The sequence below is a fragment of the Pinus tabuliformis genome, chromosome 3_2 (genome assembly GCF_031772625.1).
Source record: "Pinus tabuliformis cultivar Carrire ecotype Pingquan chromosome 3_2, CPIR1, whole genome shotgun sequence".
NCBI lineage: Eukaryota > Viridiplantae > Streptophyta > Pinopsida > Pinales > Pinaceae > Pinus > Pinus tabuliformis.
Window position 1 is genome coordinate 949,625,451 of NC_142302.1, and position 18,984 is coordinate 949,644,434.

Genomic DNA, 18,984 nt, shown 5'->3' on the forward strand with positions numbered 1-18,984 from the left:
CTTGGAGCCCAAGGATTGGGGAATCTGTAAACACTATATATTTTCTTCAAGAAATCTTGTTAGACATATGGCGAATCAGATCACCTAAGATAGACCCAAAATCTACCAATAGAATGTTCTTATCACCATCTAATGAATAATTAAACTTAAAAAAATTTAAGCACAATATAGGAATGCCCATACCCAACACATACCACAAATCAATAGATTATAAACACCATGAACTGCACCACAAAGTCTTTATTAAGATTCAAAAAATGTTCCCAGCGAGATATTAGCGTTACATCGACTTTCTTGTAGAATTTTCATAGCCAAACATCAGATGCCTTTTGACACAAATGACTCTCTAATTTATAGATAAACCCTCAAAATGGAAAAATAACGACTAGTTGGCTGGATCCTTGTCAAAATAATCTTGGTCGTCGATAAATCCTTGATGATCTTTTAATCTCTGTCGTTGAAAATATTTATTTTGAGGAATTTTCGAATTTCTCATTAAACCCATTTTTTATTAGCTCAAAAATAATTATTTTGAGCTAATTTCTTCAAAACATTTACTTTGACTTAACCACCATGGCCCAAGGGTTCTATTTTTTTTGAAATTTCCAATATTCTCTTGGTGGGGGACCTCTAAAAATTAATTTCTTTGATACCCACAAATTTTTCCACTTGGAGAATTTAAATTTTCTAAGACTCTAATTTTGACTCTAATTAATTAATTTTCTAGCTTAGGATTAGTTTATTTTTTTGCTAGAAAAATTAATTAATTGACACTTGAGGGGATAAAATATTTTTCCACCCTCTAATATTTTAGCCATGGTGTTTAAGTATGAGGGACCATGCACTAAAATATTTTTTACATTTCAACCCTCAAAAGGGGAAACACTCCTTCGGTATAGACCCTCAAATTACATGCCCAATTTTGCAACATAATATGATCTAGTAGACACCAAGTGATTTGTAATAAAATAATTTAGCCAATTAGCTTAATTTGTTCCCAAGTCACTTTAACATAAGACTCGACTAAAAAACTAGGACTCACTTAAAACTTTGACGACAAATTCCACCTTAGCTTTGGGGTGAGGTTGGAGGGAAAAACTTTGCCGACTGCCCATGTTTAGAAACACAAATGAATCAGTGAGAAGAAAAACCTCCTACGATGAATTTTTTGTCGAAATAATAGGCTTATGTAGGTTGCTACATACATACACAGTCTTACTAGCATCATTTACATTACAAATTTGCAAAATGGGTTTACAAAGACTCAATAAACTGCTGATTGATGATATGATCCTTTGAAAAAATTTGGGCATGTCTGCTTCCTTGGAACTTTTATAAAAAGTGTGCAATGAATCGCTCAAATATATCCTTTTTGGAAATGTTCAAGTTTTGTTCAATTTCCATAACTATCTCTTTGGCCTCAACAAGATTACTAGGTTTCTTTTCCCTTAATGGATAGGTCAGATGACCACGCATAACCTTTGTGAATTTATCCAAAATAATGGCATCAAGTGGTCTAAGGTTATCAGGAATGTCTCTAATTACTTTGTCAAAATTTTGGATGAATTCTTTAATATCTTCCCTTCCTTTACTTATGTGGTAAAACTTTTCAATATTGTAAGTCCCTTGGGCATTGGATGACCACCTTCTCATAAAGATTTCTTCAAATTGATCAGGGTCATCCATGCTACTTGGACGGAGACTAAGATACCATTCCTGAACTTGCCCTTCAAAAGATAAGGCAAATAGCATCATGATCTTATCATCGTCTTCTATAAACCTGGTCGAAATCATCCAATATAAGTCATCAACATGATCATGAGCACTTTTGGTGGCATCCCCTTTGAACTTGGGCAACCAAACATTGTATTTTTCAAGAAAAGGTTCGGGGTTGTCACTCAACTTCAAGGGTCCAAGAACACTAGCTAGATGCCTCCTACTTTTTGGGATCCTGGCTTGGTTTTGATTTTGGTTGGTGTTGGAAGTGGTTGCCATTTTAGGGTTTGAATCACCAACCTTTTCAAAATCAGGGAGAAGATTAGTTCTAACAGATGAAGGAGTTCTTTCTCCCCTTCTTGCAACAACCCTAGTTAAAGGAGGAATGTTGTGACCTTCAAGTAAATTAGGGGATTTGACAATGAATGGAGTCACCAGAGGAATGTTTGAAATGTCGTTAATGAATCAATTCCTTAATGATTCACAAGGGAGGTAGACTTGTTTCCTCCCTGACAACGACGCCAAAAATGTTACCGCTCAATCTAGCAGGGGTCCTAGGAGGGGTTCTAAAGGGGCAACTACTAGACCAAGTGGCAACAATGGGACAAAGACCCACTGTCACCTCAGTCAATGCCCCCTGCTCTTTACGGAATTTCACCGATGGGAGGAGTCTCGATATAAGGGAAAGCACTATGAATGATATGTCAATGATGGAGAAACAGTGATTTGAAGAGATGATTCATATGAGAGACTAAGATGATAAGGCTTACTTGCTCAAGAAGCAAGGTGTAGGGCTCTCCAAGAAAGGCTTAAAAGGAAGAATAGACCTAGGGCTTGGCAATATTGCTTGACAAGATATGTCTTAGACCTAAGACTCCTAAGATAGAGGGTTTCTAAAATGGTCTTTGTGAAATAAGAGTAAAAAAGATGCAGGACCACAAAGAAACCCAAGTGGACCCAAGCAAGGCCTACGGTTTTGGGCGAAATTTCAAACAAAATATCTAGACCAAGCAAGGGAGAAGAAGAAGGTCAATGGAATTGAATTTGACTTGAGTTTTTAGTGCAATGACCCTTAAGCAAGTCACCAACCATGGAAACCTAAGGACAAGAATGAAGTTGGAGCTAGGTCTTGGGATAATTCCAAATCTAGCCGTGCGAAATCCTTGAAACTTTCCGAGGGCCTAGGGAAAACCCCTACGCAGTTGTAGTCCAATTCGCTCTCCAAATGGGTGGCTTAAAAATATTTCGCTTGATGGCCTAGGATACCTCTAGGGGTTGGGGTTAGAAAGAAGGAGAGGAGGTGAGGAAAGATATTCCTTAAGGTGATCACCAAGGATAAGATTAGTGCCTAGCCTATTGGGAGAATGGAGTCAATTTGCTTTCAATTTTTGGAGTGCCTTTACCCAATCAAGGAGTCCTATGGCAACTTCGTATGGTCCTAGAAGCAACTACTAGGTTACTAGATGAATTTATACTTCATATTGCAACAATTTGATGACTTCTCAAGGAAATTATGGAGTAATTTACCCCTAGGAACATTCATTCACTATACCCAAAAATGTAACACGTGCAATACCTTAAAATCAAAATTTCCGTAATTTCGCATTCAATTCGGGAAAAATTTCAGATTTCATAAGCGAAAATCCCATACATCTTTCATGTATACAAGAGAGAAAAAAAGACCATGAAAAAACACTTACAAGTATAGCGAATATATGCAATCATCAAAGAGAGGCAAAATTAAAGCTCCAAGACCAAGAAAAGATATCCAAACATAAAAATGCATCAATAATTCTACAATTCGTCCATCTATAGCTATAACGAAATTCTTAAGAAGAGAGAGATACAAATCCAAGTGATGATGAGGAAAAGAATGATCCTCTAATCAATATATATGATCCTCTAAGGGTTTTATTTGCCTAATGATGCCCCTAACAATAAAATAATGTGCAAAATAACATTACTTGGTGACAAGGCCACCGAGATAGCTCCAAACATGAAAAATAAGCCTTTCAAGAGAGCCAAAATGATGGATAAGTAGCTACGAGGGCCACTGAGAGGCCAAGTGGAGTCCAATATGTGCCAAAATGAGTCGAAGGGATCCAAAGATTGTGATAATGGGGATGGTCTCTTGATCTCCAAGCAAATGACCAGTGGTGCTCCCAAGTGGCTGTGGGGGCATGAAAGCAGCCCCATGGTCTCCAAGTGGATTGAACCAGCCTGTATCCCATATGTAAGGGCTGAAACAATGATGCAAGCCCTTCCTTTGTCTCCCATGGTGAGACACAACCCCATTTGGGCCCTGGATCAATTGCCAAGTGTGTGGTGCAAGTGTGTAGTCGGCTGGGCAAGGTGGTCTAGGTGCATCATCATCATCAAATAGGTGGAAGACGAATGATCAATGGATTCTACTGAAGGATCTCATGGCATGAGCATTTGTTCTCTGCTATAATGGAGGCCCATGGCTCTCAATGCACAACCTACAAATGCTAAGATGATCCTCTAGAGGGCTTGGACCTTGTATAGGGAGACTGAACCGCAAGATGCAGACCAACCTGCAATCCTGTATAAAATCCAATGCATCTCTTCACCCTCCAGTACAACAAATCATTAGTGAATTGAGTAAATGAGCTTACAAAAATCATGGAACCAAGTGGACACTTCATAGTGGCATGCCCTTCCATAATGGGCTTTAGAGTGTATTGGTGTCTCCAAGTTTAGGAAAGAGGTTAACCAAGGAACCTATTAGGTGGTTTCAACCTCTAAGGGAGTGACATGTCCATAATACATCCATCAAGTGGCAGGTGTCAAGTGATATAATGATGGAACAGAGTGGGGCGTTAGGGGAAGGCTGCAAGCCACATGCCATAGTGCAAGGGTAGCTATGGTAAGGCCCATGCTTGGGTGTATAGATGTAGGCAGGAGTAACCGTGGTACGTGTGTTACCACGACTTTTGTTTTTCCACCCTTCTTCATATGCCTTTTGCCTTTTATTGTTTTTTCTTTTTATAACTGCTCAGAGCTCCAAAGGATGAAAGCATGATGTGAATGATATAACAGTGAATACCCCCTTATGGTTGGGCGGTTAATTGCTCACTAGGGATTGGGACAATCATGGGTTCCTTAATGATGCAGGGCTCAATATAAGGGCCTTAAGAACTAGGGTGATGGCCATAATGATGGGGGTAGAGCTCATGTTTGGCTTTTTCCCATGTGCTTAATTTGTATGCCCTGGCCATCTTTTGCATTTTATGGTACATTTCCCATTGAGAGTGGCCAAATTATGCTTTTTATTTTCTTTTTAGTTGCATCAACCTCCGGGGCATCTTTCCAAGCCCTTCCCAAAGTGTGGATAACGGGAAGGGGAGGCTAACTCCTTGTGGATCGACTGGACAAATGTGGACCAAGATGGGAAATATCTGAAAAGGGGTTATAATGAGCCGAGGGGAGTGATGTATGTGGTGTCAGGAAGCGGGACCACACAAACAAAATCGAGATTTCCTATGTGTTGATTTGGGGTAACGTCGGATGTGCTCTAGCCACGAAATTTGGTGGAGAGGTTGGGGCACATGAGATTTCCAATACCCAGAAAGGGTTTGGGTAGATTCTAAACAAATAAGGAGATATTAAAATAATTAATATTTTTAATGAAGTCCCTAAGTTTAGACTTAGGGAAAATAAAATATTAATGTGTATTAATATGAATTTGTGTTAGGATGGTCCGAAAGACATGGATCATACCAGATCTAATCTTAGCCGTTGATTAGGGACTCAATCTCGGCCGTTGAGATGACAACAAAAAAAGTATAAGAGGAGGCTTGAGGGGAACTTGGAGAATACACTGAGGGAGACCAGTCAGTTCAATTTCTGGAGCTGGGTTTGTTGAGAAATTGAACCAGTGGTCTGGAGTGCAGTCAGGGAGCAGCAGAAGAGGTAGACACAAAACCAGAGGAAGCCACGCAGAGACTGCGCAGAGCCAGAAGGGCTTGCATCGTCCATGTAGAGGCTGCAGGAGTGATGCAGAAGCCCAGAGAGGCTGCACAAAGCCTCAGTGGTTGACGCAGAGGGTTTCAGGCTGATGCAGAGGGTTTCCGGATGTAGCAGAGGTCATTAAGGCCTACGTTGGGTTTAGGAAAGTGCTGGAAGTTTGTCTATCTCTGGGTAAGCCAGTTAGGCATCCCGTTGTACAAGAAAATTGCTGAATAATAAAATCCTCCCTTGCTGCAGTAGTTTTCCCACATTTGGTTTTTTTGGGGACATTAGTCCAAAATTACTGTGTCAATGTGTGCATATTTTTGTTTCTGCATTACGATGTGATATCTGCAACAATATTTATTTTAATGTTTCTTGAAGTAATTTCATGAATAACTTATGATGAAATAAGTAGGAAAAGTAAATTAGTTGCTGCAGTGATAGAATTTTCAGATGGTATCAAAGCAAGTAATCAGGGACAGAAAGGGAAAATCAGTTATGGGTCGAGACCACAATGCAGAGACATCCACCTCAGGGGACTCACGCATATTTTCAAAAGATTGCACAAGAGAGAGATTTCGATTTCTCAATGTTGGCTTCTAGGTTGGAAGAAGTGGTGTGCATGACTAGTGCTGCATCATCAGAAGTATGGTACATAGACAGTGGAGCCTCGTGGCATATGACGGGAATTAGGGAGTGTTTCTCAAAATATCAAGAAGAGAAGATGAACTTTCAGATTACCATGGGGAACAAGGATAAGTGTACTCCAGGAAAGGGTACCATAGTTTTTTAGATAGAATCGGAAGCGCGGTTCCATGCCACAAATGTGCTGCATGTGCCAGGATTGGGGATGAATTTACTTTCCGTGTCACAACTACAAGGCAAGGGCTATGACGTCTACTTCATCAAGGAAAAGGTATACGTCAAACATCTGAGCTGGAAAAAGAAAGTGCAGATCGGGATCAAAAGTAATCGGTTGTACAGATTACAACTAGAATCTCCAATGGCACTAATAGGCAGTCATGGGGACAAAGACTTGAACGAACTATGGCACAAAAGGATGGGTCACTTGCACCATGGAGCTCTGAGAATTCTCAGGAGCATTGTAATAGGAGTTCCGAATCTGAGTACGGAACAAGATGATGTATGCAGGGGATGCGCGCTAGGAAAGTATGCCAAGGCGACATTTCCTAGGAGCAACCACAGGGCCAAGAGTGTACTAGGATTGATACACTTAGATATTTGTGGACCTATGTCCATCAAAGCTCTCAGTGGTGCCAAGTATTTCCTTACCTTCATTGATGGCCACTCGAGGAAAACTTGGAACTATTTTTCGAAAACCAAGGATGAGGTTTTCTGTCGATTCAAGGAGTTGAAGGCTCTAGTGGAGAATCTAACAGGTAAGAAAATCAAAGTCTTGCACTCAGATAATGGTGGAGAATATGTCGATAAGGACTTCACTGATTATTGCACTAAGGAGGGCATCAGAAGAGAGTGGACAACTCCCTACAATTCGGAGCAGAATGGGGTGGCAGAAAGGAAAAACAGGACTATTGTAGAAGTAGCTAGGGCCATGCTGTATGATCAGGATATGCTAAAATTCCTATGGCCAGAAGCATGCAACACAACTGTCTACATTCAAAACAGGACTCCTCATTGGGCATTGGGCAAGATTACTCCAGAGAAAGTCTTCACTGGGAAGACACCTGAAGTCAGTCATTTCAGGATATTTGGGAGTTTGGCATATTGTCGCATACCTGAAGAAAATAGGAAGAAGCTGGATCAGATTGCAGAAAAGGGGTATCTGGCAGGATATAATGAGAACGTTAAGGCATACAAGATCTATCTTCCAGGGAGCAGGAAGGTAGTAGTACGACGAGATGTAAAGTTCATGGAGGAAAGAGCTTTTAGAAGATCTCATGAAATGCCTTCCAAGGAGCAGTCGAAAGAGGATCCCTTGGTCATGCCTCTTCAACCAACGGAAGTGAAGAATCCTTCCTCAGATAAGGAAGATTCTCAAGATGAGGAAGAGGAGCAAACAAAAGCACCTGTTGGCAGAGGAAGAACCAACATGGAACTTTGTCAGTTTCTGCGTGATGCAAAGAACTTCATCGGAGAGCCAAGGAACAGTAAAAGGGAGTGAAAATAGCCAGACAAGTATTAGGCGTTAGTAGGTCAGGATGGAGAGCTTGCCAGCTTCAAGGAGGCAACTCAACTTCAAGACTGGCTAGATGCGATGGAGGAGTATAACTCCATAATGGTAAACGATGTCTAGGAGGTGGTGTCAAGGCCTCAAGACAGATCTGTGGTAGGTTCAAGATGGATCTACAAGATCAAATACGCTGCGGACGATAGTATTGAAAAATACAAGGCCAGGTTTGTGGCTAAGGGGTATGCTCAAAAGGAAGGGATTGAATATGAAGAAACCTTTGCCCCGATAGCCAGGTATACATCTATTAGGACCGTGATATCTCTTGCAGCCCAGATGGGATGGGAGATCCATCAGATGGATGTCAAGACGACATTTCTGAACAGGGTAATAGAAGAAGTATACATTGAACAACTAGAGGGCTTTGAAACTCATGAGAAGAAGTCTCATGTATGCAGATTGAAGAAAGCCTTGTATGGGCTGAAGTAGGCACCAAGAGCGTGGTATGGTCGAATAGATGGCTACTTGCAGAAGATGGGGTTTATCAAGAGTGACGCGGATCCGAATCTCTACTATCTGGTCATAGAGAGCGAGCCACTTATCTTAGTATTATATGTGGATGATCTCTTCTTGACAGGATCATCTAGACTCATTGAAGACTGCAAGAAGAATCTAGCCATAGAGTTCGATATGAAGGATCTGAGACGAATGCACTATTTTCTAGGGTTGGAATTTTGGCAACGGAAAGGAGAAATCTTCCTTGGGCAAGGAAGGTATGCTATAGAAATTCTGAAAAGGTTCAGGATGGGAGACTGTAGACCTATGGCTACGCCAATGAGCACCAGCTTGAAGAAGATTGATGCATCAGAAGACAAGGATGTCGATCCCACCCTATACCGACAACTCATAGGATCCCTGATGTATTTAGTCAATACTAGGCCAGATATTTGCTACGCTGTCAACACCCTCAGTCAGTTCATGGTGTAACCAAATAGTGCTACTAGGCAGCAGCCAAGCACGTTCTCAGGTATTTATAGGGAACATTTGATTATGGGCTCTTGTACAGGGGGAAGGATATCAAGTCGAGTGGATTTACTGATGCAGATTGGGCAGGAAGTTCAGTGGATCGGAAAAGGAAGTTCAGTGGATCGGAAAAGGACCTCTAGGTACTGTTTCAACATTGGATCAAGAATAACCTCCTGGTGCAGTAGGAAACAAAAGTTCGTGGCTCTGAGCTCGTCTAAGGTAGAATATATGGCAGCAAGCACAACTTCGTGTGAGGCCATATGGCTTAGAAAACTGCTGGTAAACCTATTCAGAAGAAATATGGAGGCAACCAAGATCATGTGTGATAATTAGAGTTGCATCAAACTCTCCGAGAATCCTGTATTTCATGATAGGTCAAAGCATATTGATATCCGGTGTCACTTTGTCAGAGATTGTTTCCAACGTGGCGCTGTACAGTTGAGCTACACTCCTACAAGGGAACAAGTGGCAAGTATCCTCACCAAGGCCCTTGGAAACTTGGAAAGTCAAAATTTGACTACTTCAAGGAAAAGATGGGGATGGTAAAGAACTCCTTTCAGAAGTACTGTGTTAGCAGCATGAATGAAGAGGGAGTTGCAGTGTTGGGAGAAAGGACCAACAACAACATAGATGCAGAGGGAGTTGCAATGCAGATGCAGTGTTGGGAGAAAGGAACATCAACAACACGGATGCAAAGGGAGTTGTCGTATAGATGCATTAGTGGTAGTTGCAAAACCATGGGCAGTAGTACAGGATGCAACAGTACAGAGGATGTTGGGCAGGAAGGCCTAGCATCAGAACAGGTACCGATGCCGGATGATCAAAGTAATACTCAGTGAGGAGTATTGCTAGAGCACAATCGTTGCTAAGACGAAGTGTTGATTTGGGGTCGCATCGAATGTGCTCTAGCCACAAAATTTGATGGAGAGGTTGGGGCCATGAGATCTCCAATACCCAGAAAGGGTTTGGGCAGATTCTAAACAGATCAGGAGATATTAAAATAATTAATATTTTTAATGGAGTCCCTAAGTCTAAACTTAGGGAAAATAAAATATTAATGTGTATTAATATGAATTTGTGTTAGGATGGTCCAAAAGACACGGATCAAGCCAGATCTAATCTTAGCCATTGATTAGGGACTTAATCTCGGCCGTTGATATGTCAATAGAAAAAGTATAAGAGGAGGCTTGAGGGGCACTCGGAGAATACACTGAGGGACACCAGTCAGTTCAATTTCTGGAGCAGGGTTTGCTGAGAAATTGAACCAGTGGTCTGGAGAGCAGTCAGGAGGCAGCAAGTTCGAAACAAAGAGACGGGAGATGAGCGCAGAAGAGGCAGACGCAGAACCAGAGGAAGCCATGCAGAGGTAGCAAAGACTGTGCAGAGCCAGAAGGGCCTGCGTCATCCACGTAGAGGCTGCAGGAGTGATGCAAAAGCCCAAAGAGGCTGCGCGGAGCCTTAGTACATTGATGCAAAGGGTTTTAGGTTGACGCAGAGGGTTTCAGGCTGTAGCAGAGGTCAGTAGGTCCTACGCTAGGTTTAGGAAAGTGCTGGAAGTTTGTCTATTTGTGGGTAAGCCAGTTTGGCACCCTGTTGTACAAGAAAATTGCTGAATAATAAAATCCTCCCTTGCTGCACCGGTTTTCCCACATTGGGTTTTTCCGGGGACATTAGTCCAAAATAACTGTGTCAATGTGTGCATATTTTTGTTTCTGCATTACGATGTGATATCTGCAGCAGTATTTATTTTAATGTTTGTTGAAGTAATTTCATGAATAACTTATGATGAAACAAGTAGGAAAAGTAAATCAGTTGCTGCAGTGATAGAATTTTCATACCATGTAGTACCCTAAAGCTAGTAGCCAATGAAGGATATCCCACGGGACTAGGATACAAGGTTAACGACCAAGTTGGATAGAAGGGACAAGAGTGCAAACCAAGCCCATTCTTTTCGCCGAATCCCCCCACTAATCCATGCCCCAAAGTGTCTATGATAAGTAAAAAAAAATACCCAACTACATAATGAAAGCCATACCTTCGGGCTTGGAAGGCCCACCTTCAAACATACGATCGTGACAGATGGGTGAGGGAGCACAATGGTTGGCTCAGGTGGCAGAGATGGCAGCACATCGAGCTATCTGGTGGCTGCAAGGGGCTGTTGGCTGCCAGCTTAGGACCATCTAGGAGAAAAATTTCTCCTATAGATATCACCCACAAGTGGTGGGTAACAGTACCGAAGATAAAATGAACTTGTTTGATATATTGATGCTTATGGTGCTTTCCAGGAATTATGATGTGTGAACAATTCTTGGAGAGCTCAATTTTCCTCACACCAAATCAACATAAATGTGCTCTTTATTAGCTGAATTATTATCCAAACTGCACCTAGAAATGATAGAAGAAGGGAAACAAAGCAGATATAGGACAACAAATAACACAAGAGGGAGAGCCTCCTCACATTGCCTATTCCTAGGTGAGTAGTGTGAGCATAACTAGGTCTTTATGTTAGAATGAAATCAAGAAGTTCACACAACAGATTTACAACAAATGAATAACGAAAGTGGGGGATTGGTATATTCGGTCCAATAGATAAAGGGGAGCAGCTGGACTCCAGTGCATATCTAGTTAAGTTATGTCTGCTTTTTAATTTTATATTTCTGTGAGAAAATAGTTAAGAACATCTTGATGGATTGGTTGTGCTTTTAAAATAAAATATTTGATTATGAAATATATACTTCATTCTCAATAAGTTTTGGAAATATTTCATCTTTATATTTAGCAGTGATATTTTAATTTCAAAGATGCTGGACATGTGTGGTATAACTTGGTTGATATATTTTATTACATGTTATTTGCCTTTTATAGGTGTGCCACATTTGCAATCACAGGAAGAGTGCACTGCTGGAGGGAAGCCTGGTTGGGCAGGTCCACCTTGTCCTCGGATAGGGCCATGGCTTAGATTTATGAAGACAATTGTTGAAGCACACAATCTTACACCGGAGTTTGAGGTTCTTTGTTCTAGCCTTGCACTATAATTTTCCAAGGTTGAAAATATTGAGCTTTTTTTCTTTTTCTTTTTAGGCCGGGACATAATCATTGGAATGTTTGTAATATACTATAAAATGGTTATTTTCATTTTGAAATTAAATAATGTGATGTATATGTAATAACATTTCATAATTACAATTTCTGCTAACTTTATTTTGAAATTGGTCTTTTGTATGTTTCATTGCCATATATTTTTCCTTTTCAATATTGTTGAATGTATCTATCTCCTATTTTCTTAGGCATCTCTTGTTTTTGGATCTCTTGAATCCTGGTCCATCCATGAAGTATGGGATGCAACAATGTAGGAGATGTTAAGTTTGATTAACAATGTGGACAACCTTTACATCCTTGTCTTTGACATATGGGTTTATATAAAGAATTCATCATATAAAGCCTAGAGCAGGCAGCGCTTTATTGGAAATTAATAGATTGTGGCTAAGATCATCATTTTTGGTGTATCGTTGGATGTTAGATAACTCTATTCTAAAGGATTTTGATAAATTTCCAAGGCATCTTGGTGAGAAGTTTTTATGAATATTGTCCTAGTGTTATTGTGAGTCTTTATAAGATTGTAACAGGACACATCCCTGATTTAGTTGTATTTTCAAGAGATACTAAGAGTTTTATCAAGGTTAATAATGGTTACCCTCTCTCACTAATACTTGAATCTACACCATGTGAATCAAGGCAAACACCATCTCTAGGATAACAATTTAGGAACATATTGTTTCTTGAGAGTTTGCTTTTCTTCTATATTCTATTTTTTTTGGATTATCCTTTTATACTGCATCTTTTCTATAATGTACCTAATTTGCTATCCTACCATATTAAATATATTTATCAATATATATTATAATTGTTTATTAGTTAACTAATATGTTAGTGTCACAACTCTTCTAGGCCCAAGCTATTTATTCATTGTAATCATCACTTTCATATCACTTGTAATATTTAATCCTTCATGGATTATTGGGGTTTGTTCCTTTTATTATACTTCAATGATGACTCCTTGTGAGTACCATGAGGTACATCACAGCTTTTGCATTACAGAGATGATTTGACTTCCCAATTCTTTGATGACAATAGATACCTATTCTTTGAAAATGCTGTATTGAGATTTTATAGGGATTTTTTTTCCCTATATCAAGGTCACATCTTCCAGTGCATTGAAGATGCCACGTAAGATTTCAAAGGAATAATTTTTCATTTTCAGCACTCTCAATTGTGAACATGCAAAGGATTGTCTCTCTTGCAATTTTGGAAGGGCATTGTTTTGAGGTATACTTTTGATGTGCCTATAGTAATGTAAGTATTTGTAATTGTGATCTAATTTTTAGACCATTGACACTTTGTGAGATATGGAGATTGTTGCCTCCCCAACTTTCATGTAATGATAAAAGACCTAATCCACTTGGTTTTCTGTAGGGAATTCAACTATGTACATAGAAATGACATGCAAGCCTCATAACTGGAATTGCTAAAAATAGAAAGTATCATGCATGTTATTTGGAAAAGGGTCATTGGGATCAGGAGCTCAAAACGATTCCAAATATGTAATGATAACTGCCACGTAGGCCTTTAAAGCCTACTTCCTAAGATGTAGGAGAACTAGTAGAAATAGCAATGCCCTCCAAAATTGATGGAAAACTTTTGCAATATCTCTAACTCTGAAATAGGACCATATCACTGAATCATCTTGCATTTAAACTTTGCGGGAATGGCTACAGATCTGCTTAGCAGACTTGCAAAGGCCCACACAACTTGCTAGGATTGGCACACATAGGGTAGGGGCCCACTGTCACCTCAGTCAAAACCTTTGTTCCTTAGGCCCTACTTCCTCTGAAAGGCCAGGGGAGGATTCCCACTTGATACCCCAACAAGTTCCAAGTAATACTAGTGCCTTAAATGGCATCAAAGAAAGGTGGGGTTAATTATATTGGTTGTCAAACTGATTTTTGAGTGTAAAAATTTAAATATGTAGTAGAAACCCACAAAAATAAACGAATAGAGTTTGTATACTCCACTGGTTAAGAGCATGTGTTTCCTCATAAGAGGTCATAGGTTCAAAACCAGAGGGGGGTAGAGTATGTATGCCTTTCTAGACTTGGCAGTCAAATCGTTGCGCGGAGGTGGGTCCCTTGTCCCACAAACAAAGGGGTCTTGTTGTTGCTCAAATTGTACAGGCACCGCGACAATGACTCAGGTCGGGGGCTGTTACCTTGATCCCGAACCTCTCCGTTTTAGCTGTCTCCTAATAGCAGGCTATGGGGCGTAGAGCCTATGGAAATGATATGAAGAAGGACAAAGTCGGGAACCAATTAGTCCGGGAGACAATTGTTGCATTAATGCGTTACTATCCTATATGAGATGTAATTCCTAAGACCTATGTGAAATGCAAAGATCTTGGTTAATTTTAATTAAATGCCTAATCTAAGTATGACCATTGATCTTTATTTCTATTGAGTTTAAACACTGTAGTTGTTAGTTTTTGTAGCATTAGATGTGTTCTAGCTTTGAAATTTTGAGAGGCTAGAATACATGAGATCTCCAAAACCTGGAAATTGTTTCTGGAAATTCCACCTAGAAGTGTCTCAATTAGATTGTTAATTGATTTTTAAATATTTCCTAAGTCTAAACTTAGGGAATACGGTTAATTACTCAGTATTAATTGAGATAAGGTGAGAATCATCTAGAAACTCACACAGATCGATCTAGAGATGACCTTAGCCATTGATTAAGTTTTAATCTTGGCCGTTGGTGCTCCAACAGAGGATTATAAGCGGAGGTCGATGTGGTGATGGAAATATAATCTAGTGTAGATACTCAGTTGCCTAGTTAGTTCGATTTTATCAGAAACAACAACTCAGCGGAGAAGATAGAGCAACAAGGTGAGTAGTAGGTGGAAGGGGAGGGTAGTAGCATTCTGGGAGGAAGATTTCTAGTTCCTGGAAGAGGCAAAGGAAAGAAGGCCGAAATCTCCAGAGGGCCAGAGTAAGCTCTGCGCAGAGGGGTGATGCAGGGAGCTCGTTGCGGAGGCTAGGGAAGTGATTTCAGAGGCAAAAAATAACTGTGGGGTGAGAGAAATTTCTCACGATATTTTTGCCAGTATTTTCCTCAAATTAGATTGCCCGCTGGGCATCTAAATCAGTGTTGCACTAATCGCGATTATATCGTAAAATCACGAGTTTTTTGAAATCGGCGATATTATCGGCCGATAAATACGTGTATTTTTTTTTTGGCGACCAAAAAAATAAAAATAAAATAAAACTAAAAATTTATGAGGTGACACAACCTACCCAAGCTACCCCTGTCACCAGTAGAGGACATGGTCTACCTCCTGTAGCTCCTAATTCTTCAGCTTCTAGAGCATAGCGGAGTCCACTGCCAACTCCACCAACATGTACATCTAGAGGGGCAAAGGAAATCAATAGTATTAGACTTTAGTTAGTTGGTTCATTTCATTGTATATGACATTATGACTCATGATATGAGATACGCTATTATATTTTTTGTTGATATTTTGAGGCTGAGTTGGGAGTCATGAGTCAGGACTTACTATTCAGGACATGATTCACTGTTATGTGTGATGTGGCACTAGAAATAATATTAAACATCTTATATATTAGTTATTTTATCATATTTATGTGTCAATGTATTTAGTTTATGTTGTAGATGTTTTAGATATTAAAAAAATTGAAAAAAATGAATATTTTTGCATATTACAATTTTTTCCCGATAACGATTAATGCAAGCAGCAACATTGATCTAAATTATTGTACTCAGAATTGTTGTTGAATATTAATAATAAAACACTCATCTGTTGCACCGGTTTTCCCAAGTTGGGTTTTTTTGGGGACAATTGGCCAAAAATAACTATCAAAATTATTGTATGTGCGCCAAAATATCTCAGTTTCTAGTATTTTATTTTTCGCAGTTTTTTTTTGGTGAAAATTGCGGTTGTGATTTTATTCGTTATTTGCTATAGCAAATAAATTGCATAATTAATTTTTGAGTTAGAAGAATAATTTTCAGTAGCTGCAATAGAGAAAATTTCACATGGTATTAGAGCTGAGGGTTTTTGCAGCAATTCGCTAGAGCAGAGCTAGTGTTAGGGTGGAAAAGAGGAATAACACACTAAATTCTTCAAGCATAGCCATGGACAAAAGTAGCATTTAGGAGACTTTAGATTTGTCGTCCAGATTGGAGGACAAATTTGCTTGCTTAGCAAGATCAACTTCACAGGGAGTTTGGTATATAGACAGTGGAGCCTCAACTCACATAATAGGGGTTAGAGAATATTTCTCTAGCTACAGAGAGGAGCAGATAGACTTCCAGATTATTATGGGAAACATAATGAAATGTACTCCAGTAGGGAGAGGTATGATAGATTTTCAGGGGGGAGTCGGGAGCAAGCACCAACGCTACAAATGTATTGCATGTGCCAGGGTTGGGTATGAACCTGATTTTAGTATCCCAGTTACAAGATAAGGGGTATGATATTCACTTCGTAGGAAGAAAGTGTATGTCAAACACCCAAGCTGGAAAAAGGCAAGACATATTGGAATTCGAAGTAACAGATTGTACAGGTTACAAATTGATTCTCCAATGGCAGTAATAGGCAGTGACAATAGTAGTGGGAAGGAGCTAAATGAGTTATGGCACAGAAGAATGGGACATCTACACCATGGAGCACTCAGGATCCTCAAAGAAACGATAACAGGGGTTCCAGAACTTGGCACCGAGCACGATGATGTGTGCAAAGGATGCATACTTGGGAAGTATGCTAAGACAACATTTGCAAGAAGTGACAACAGAGATGATGGTGTATTAGGACTTATAAACTCAAATATTTGCGGCTCGATGTCCACTAGAGCTCTCAGTGGTGCCGAATATTTCGTCACCTTTATTGATGATCATTCCAGAAAAACTTGGATCTACTTCTTAAAGACCAAGGATGAGGTCTTCAATCGTTTCAGAGAGTTTAAAGCTCTTGTGGAGAATGCGACAGGGAAGAAGATCAAGGTGCTTCGCTTAGATAATGGAGAATATATTGATAAAGACTTCACAGATTTCTATGCGAAGGAAGGCATCAAGAGAGAATGGACAACTCCATATAATCCACAGTAGAATGGTGTAGCAGAGCGGAAAAACAAAACCATTGTTGGAGCTGCAAAGGCTATGTTATATGACCAGGATCTACCTAGATTTCTATGGGTAGAAGCATGTAACACGACAGTGTATATTCAGAACATGACTCCTCATAGAGCATTGGGGAAGAAAACACTAGAAGGAGTCTTCACAGGGAAGAAGCCAGAAGTTAGCCACTTCATAATTTTTGGCAGCATTGCTTATTGCCACATGCCAGATGATAAATGAACCAAACTGGATCAAATTGCAGAGAAGGGGTTCTTTGTTGGGTACAACGAAACCTCAAAGGCATTCAGAATCTACATTCCTGCAATAGGAAGATAGTAGTAAGGCAAGATGTGAAGTTCATGGAGGACTGAGCTTTCAGGAGATCTCGTGAAATGCCTGTAGGTGATCAGAATCAGTCAGCAGAAGCTCCTTTGGTCCAGCAGCAGGGGCAACCACAGGGACAGGTAGGAGTACAGTCACAAGGGTCGAGTATTGAGACCAACACTAGTATTTCCTCACGTGCATAAAATATAAGGAGTTCTCAGCAGATGGAGCAACAGAGATATGATGAGGAGGAGCTTGCAGAACCTCCCACGACTAGTGGTCGAGCCATCATAGAGGTTTGTCAGACATTAAGAGATGCAAAGGAGTTTATTGGAACTCCTAGAATGATCAAGAGACAACGCAGACAACCTGATAGGTACCAAGCATTGGTGTCTCATGTTGTAGAACCTTCCAACTTTCAGGAGGCCACAGAGCATTAGGCATGGGTAGATGCCATGGTAGAAGAGTATAAATCTATCATGGCGAATAATGTTTGGGAGGTAGTGCCAAGGCCGAAAGACAGACCAGTTGTAAGTTCGAGATGGATCTATAAGATCAAATATGCAATAAATGACTGTGTGGAAAACTACAAGGCTAGGTTCGTGGCAAAGGGGTATGCACAAAATGAAGGGATAGATTATGAGGAGATCTTCGCCCCAGTTGCCAGATACACTTCTATTCGGTCAGTTATATCTCTAGCAACTCAAATGGGATGGTAGGTTGATCAGATGGATGTCAAGACAACCTTCTTGAACGGGGTGATATAGGAAGAAGTGTACATAGAACAACCAGAGGGCTTTGAGACTCATGAGAAGCGCACATATGTGTGCAGATTGAAGAAAGCTCTATACGGACTCAAGCAAGCTTTGAGGGCATGGTATGGTAGAATTGACACGTACTTGCAGTAGATGGGATTCGTCAAGAGTGACACAGATCCCAACCTTTACTATTTGATGGTAGAGGGTGAGCCACTTATTCTAGTTTTGTATGTGGATGGTCTCTTTTTGACAGTATCATTAGGGCTCATAAAGGATTGCAAGTGGAACGTGGTAGTAGAATTTGACATGAAAGGATTTGGGGCTGATGCACTATTTCCTAGGATTAGAAGTGTGGCAGAAGGATGGGGAGATGTTCCTTAGGCAAGGAAGATACACTAGAGATATTCTGAAGAGGTTCAGAATGCAAAATTGTAGACCCATGTCTACTCCCATGATTACCAACTGGAAGAAGATAGATGCATCATATGACAAGGATGTCGACCCCACCTTGTATTTGGTCAACACTAGGCCAGATATCTGCTTTGCAGTGAATAGCCTTAGTCAGTTCATGGTAAAACCATAGAAGATGCATTGGGCAAGAAGGAGGCATATTCGTGACACAGTCGAGTTGGGTTGAAATATACTCAAGGGGATGACGTTAGACTTTGTGGGTACACAAATGTAGATTGGGTAGGCAGTTCAATGGATACGAAAAGTACCTCTAGGTACTGCTTCTGTGTTGGATCAGGGATGGTTTCTTGGTGTAGCGGGAAGCAAAAGTCAGTAGCTCTGAGATCTGCAGAAGCAGGGTTAATGGCAGCCATCATAGCTACATGCAGAGCTATATGGCTTCGG

The 18,984-nt window shown here is 40.2% G+C and overlaps 1 protein-coding gene across 2 annotated transcripts in view; it reads left to right on the forward strand.

Annotated features, from left to right (window-relative positions):
• The window catches only part of GEK1 (D-aminoacyl-tRNA deacylase), a 443,933-nt gene that overhangs the window by 65,298 nt on the left and 359,651 nt on the right, over positions 1–18,984 (forward strand). For both annotated transcript variants that reach the window (XM_089417245.1, XM_089417246.1), the window contains exon 3: positions 11,729–11,871. In XM_089417245.1, the coding sequence (XP_089273371.1) occupies positions 11,729–11,871 (143 nt within the window). The remainder of the gene's footprint in view (positions 1–11,728; positions 11,872–18,984) is intronic.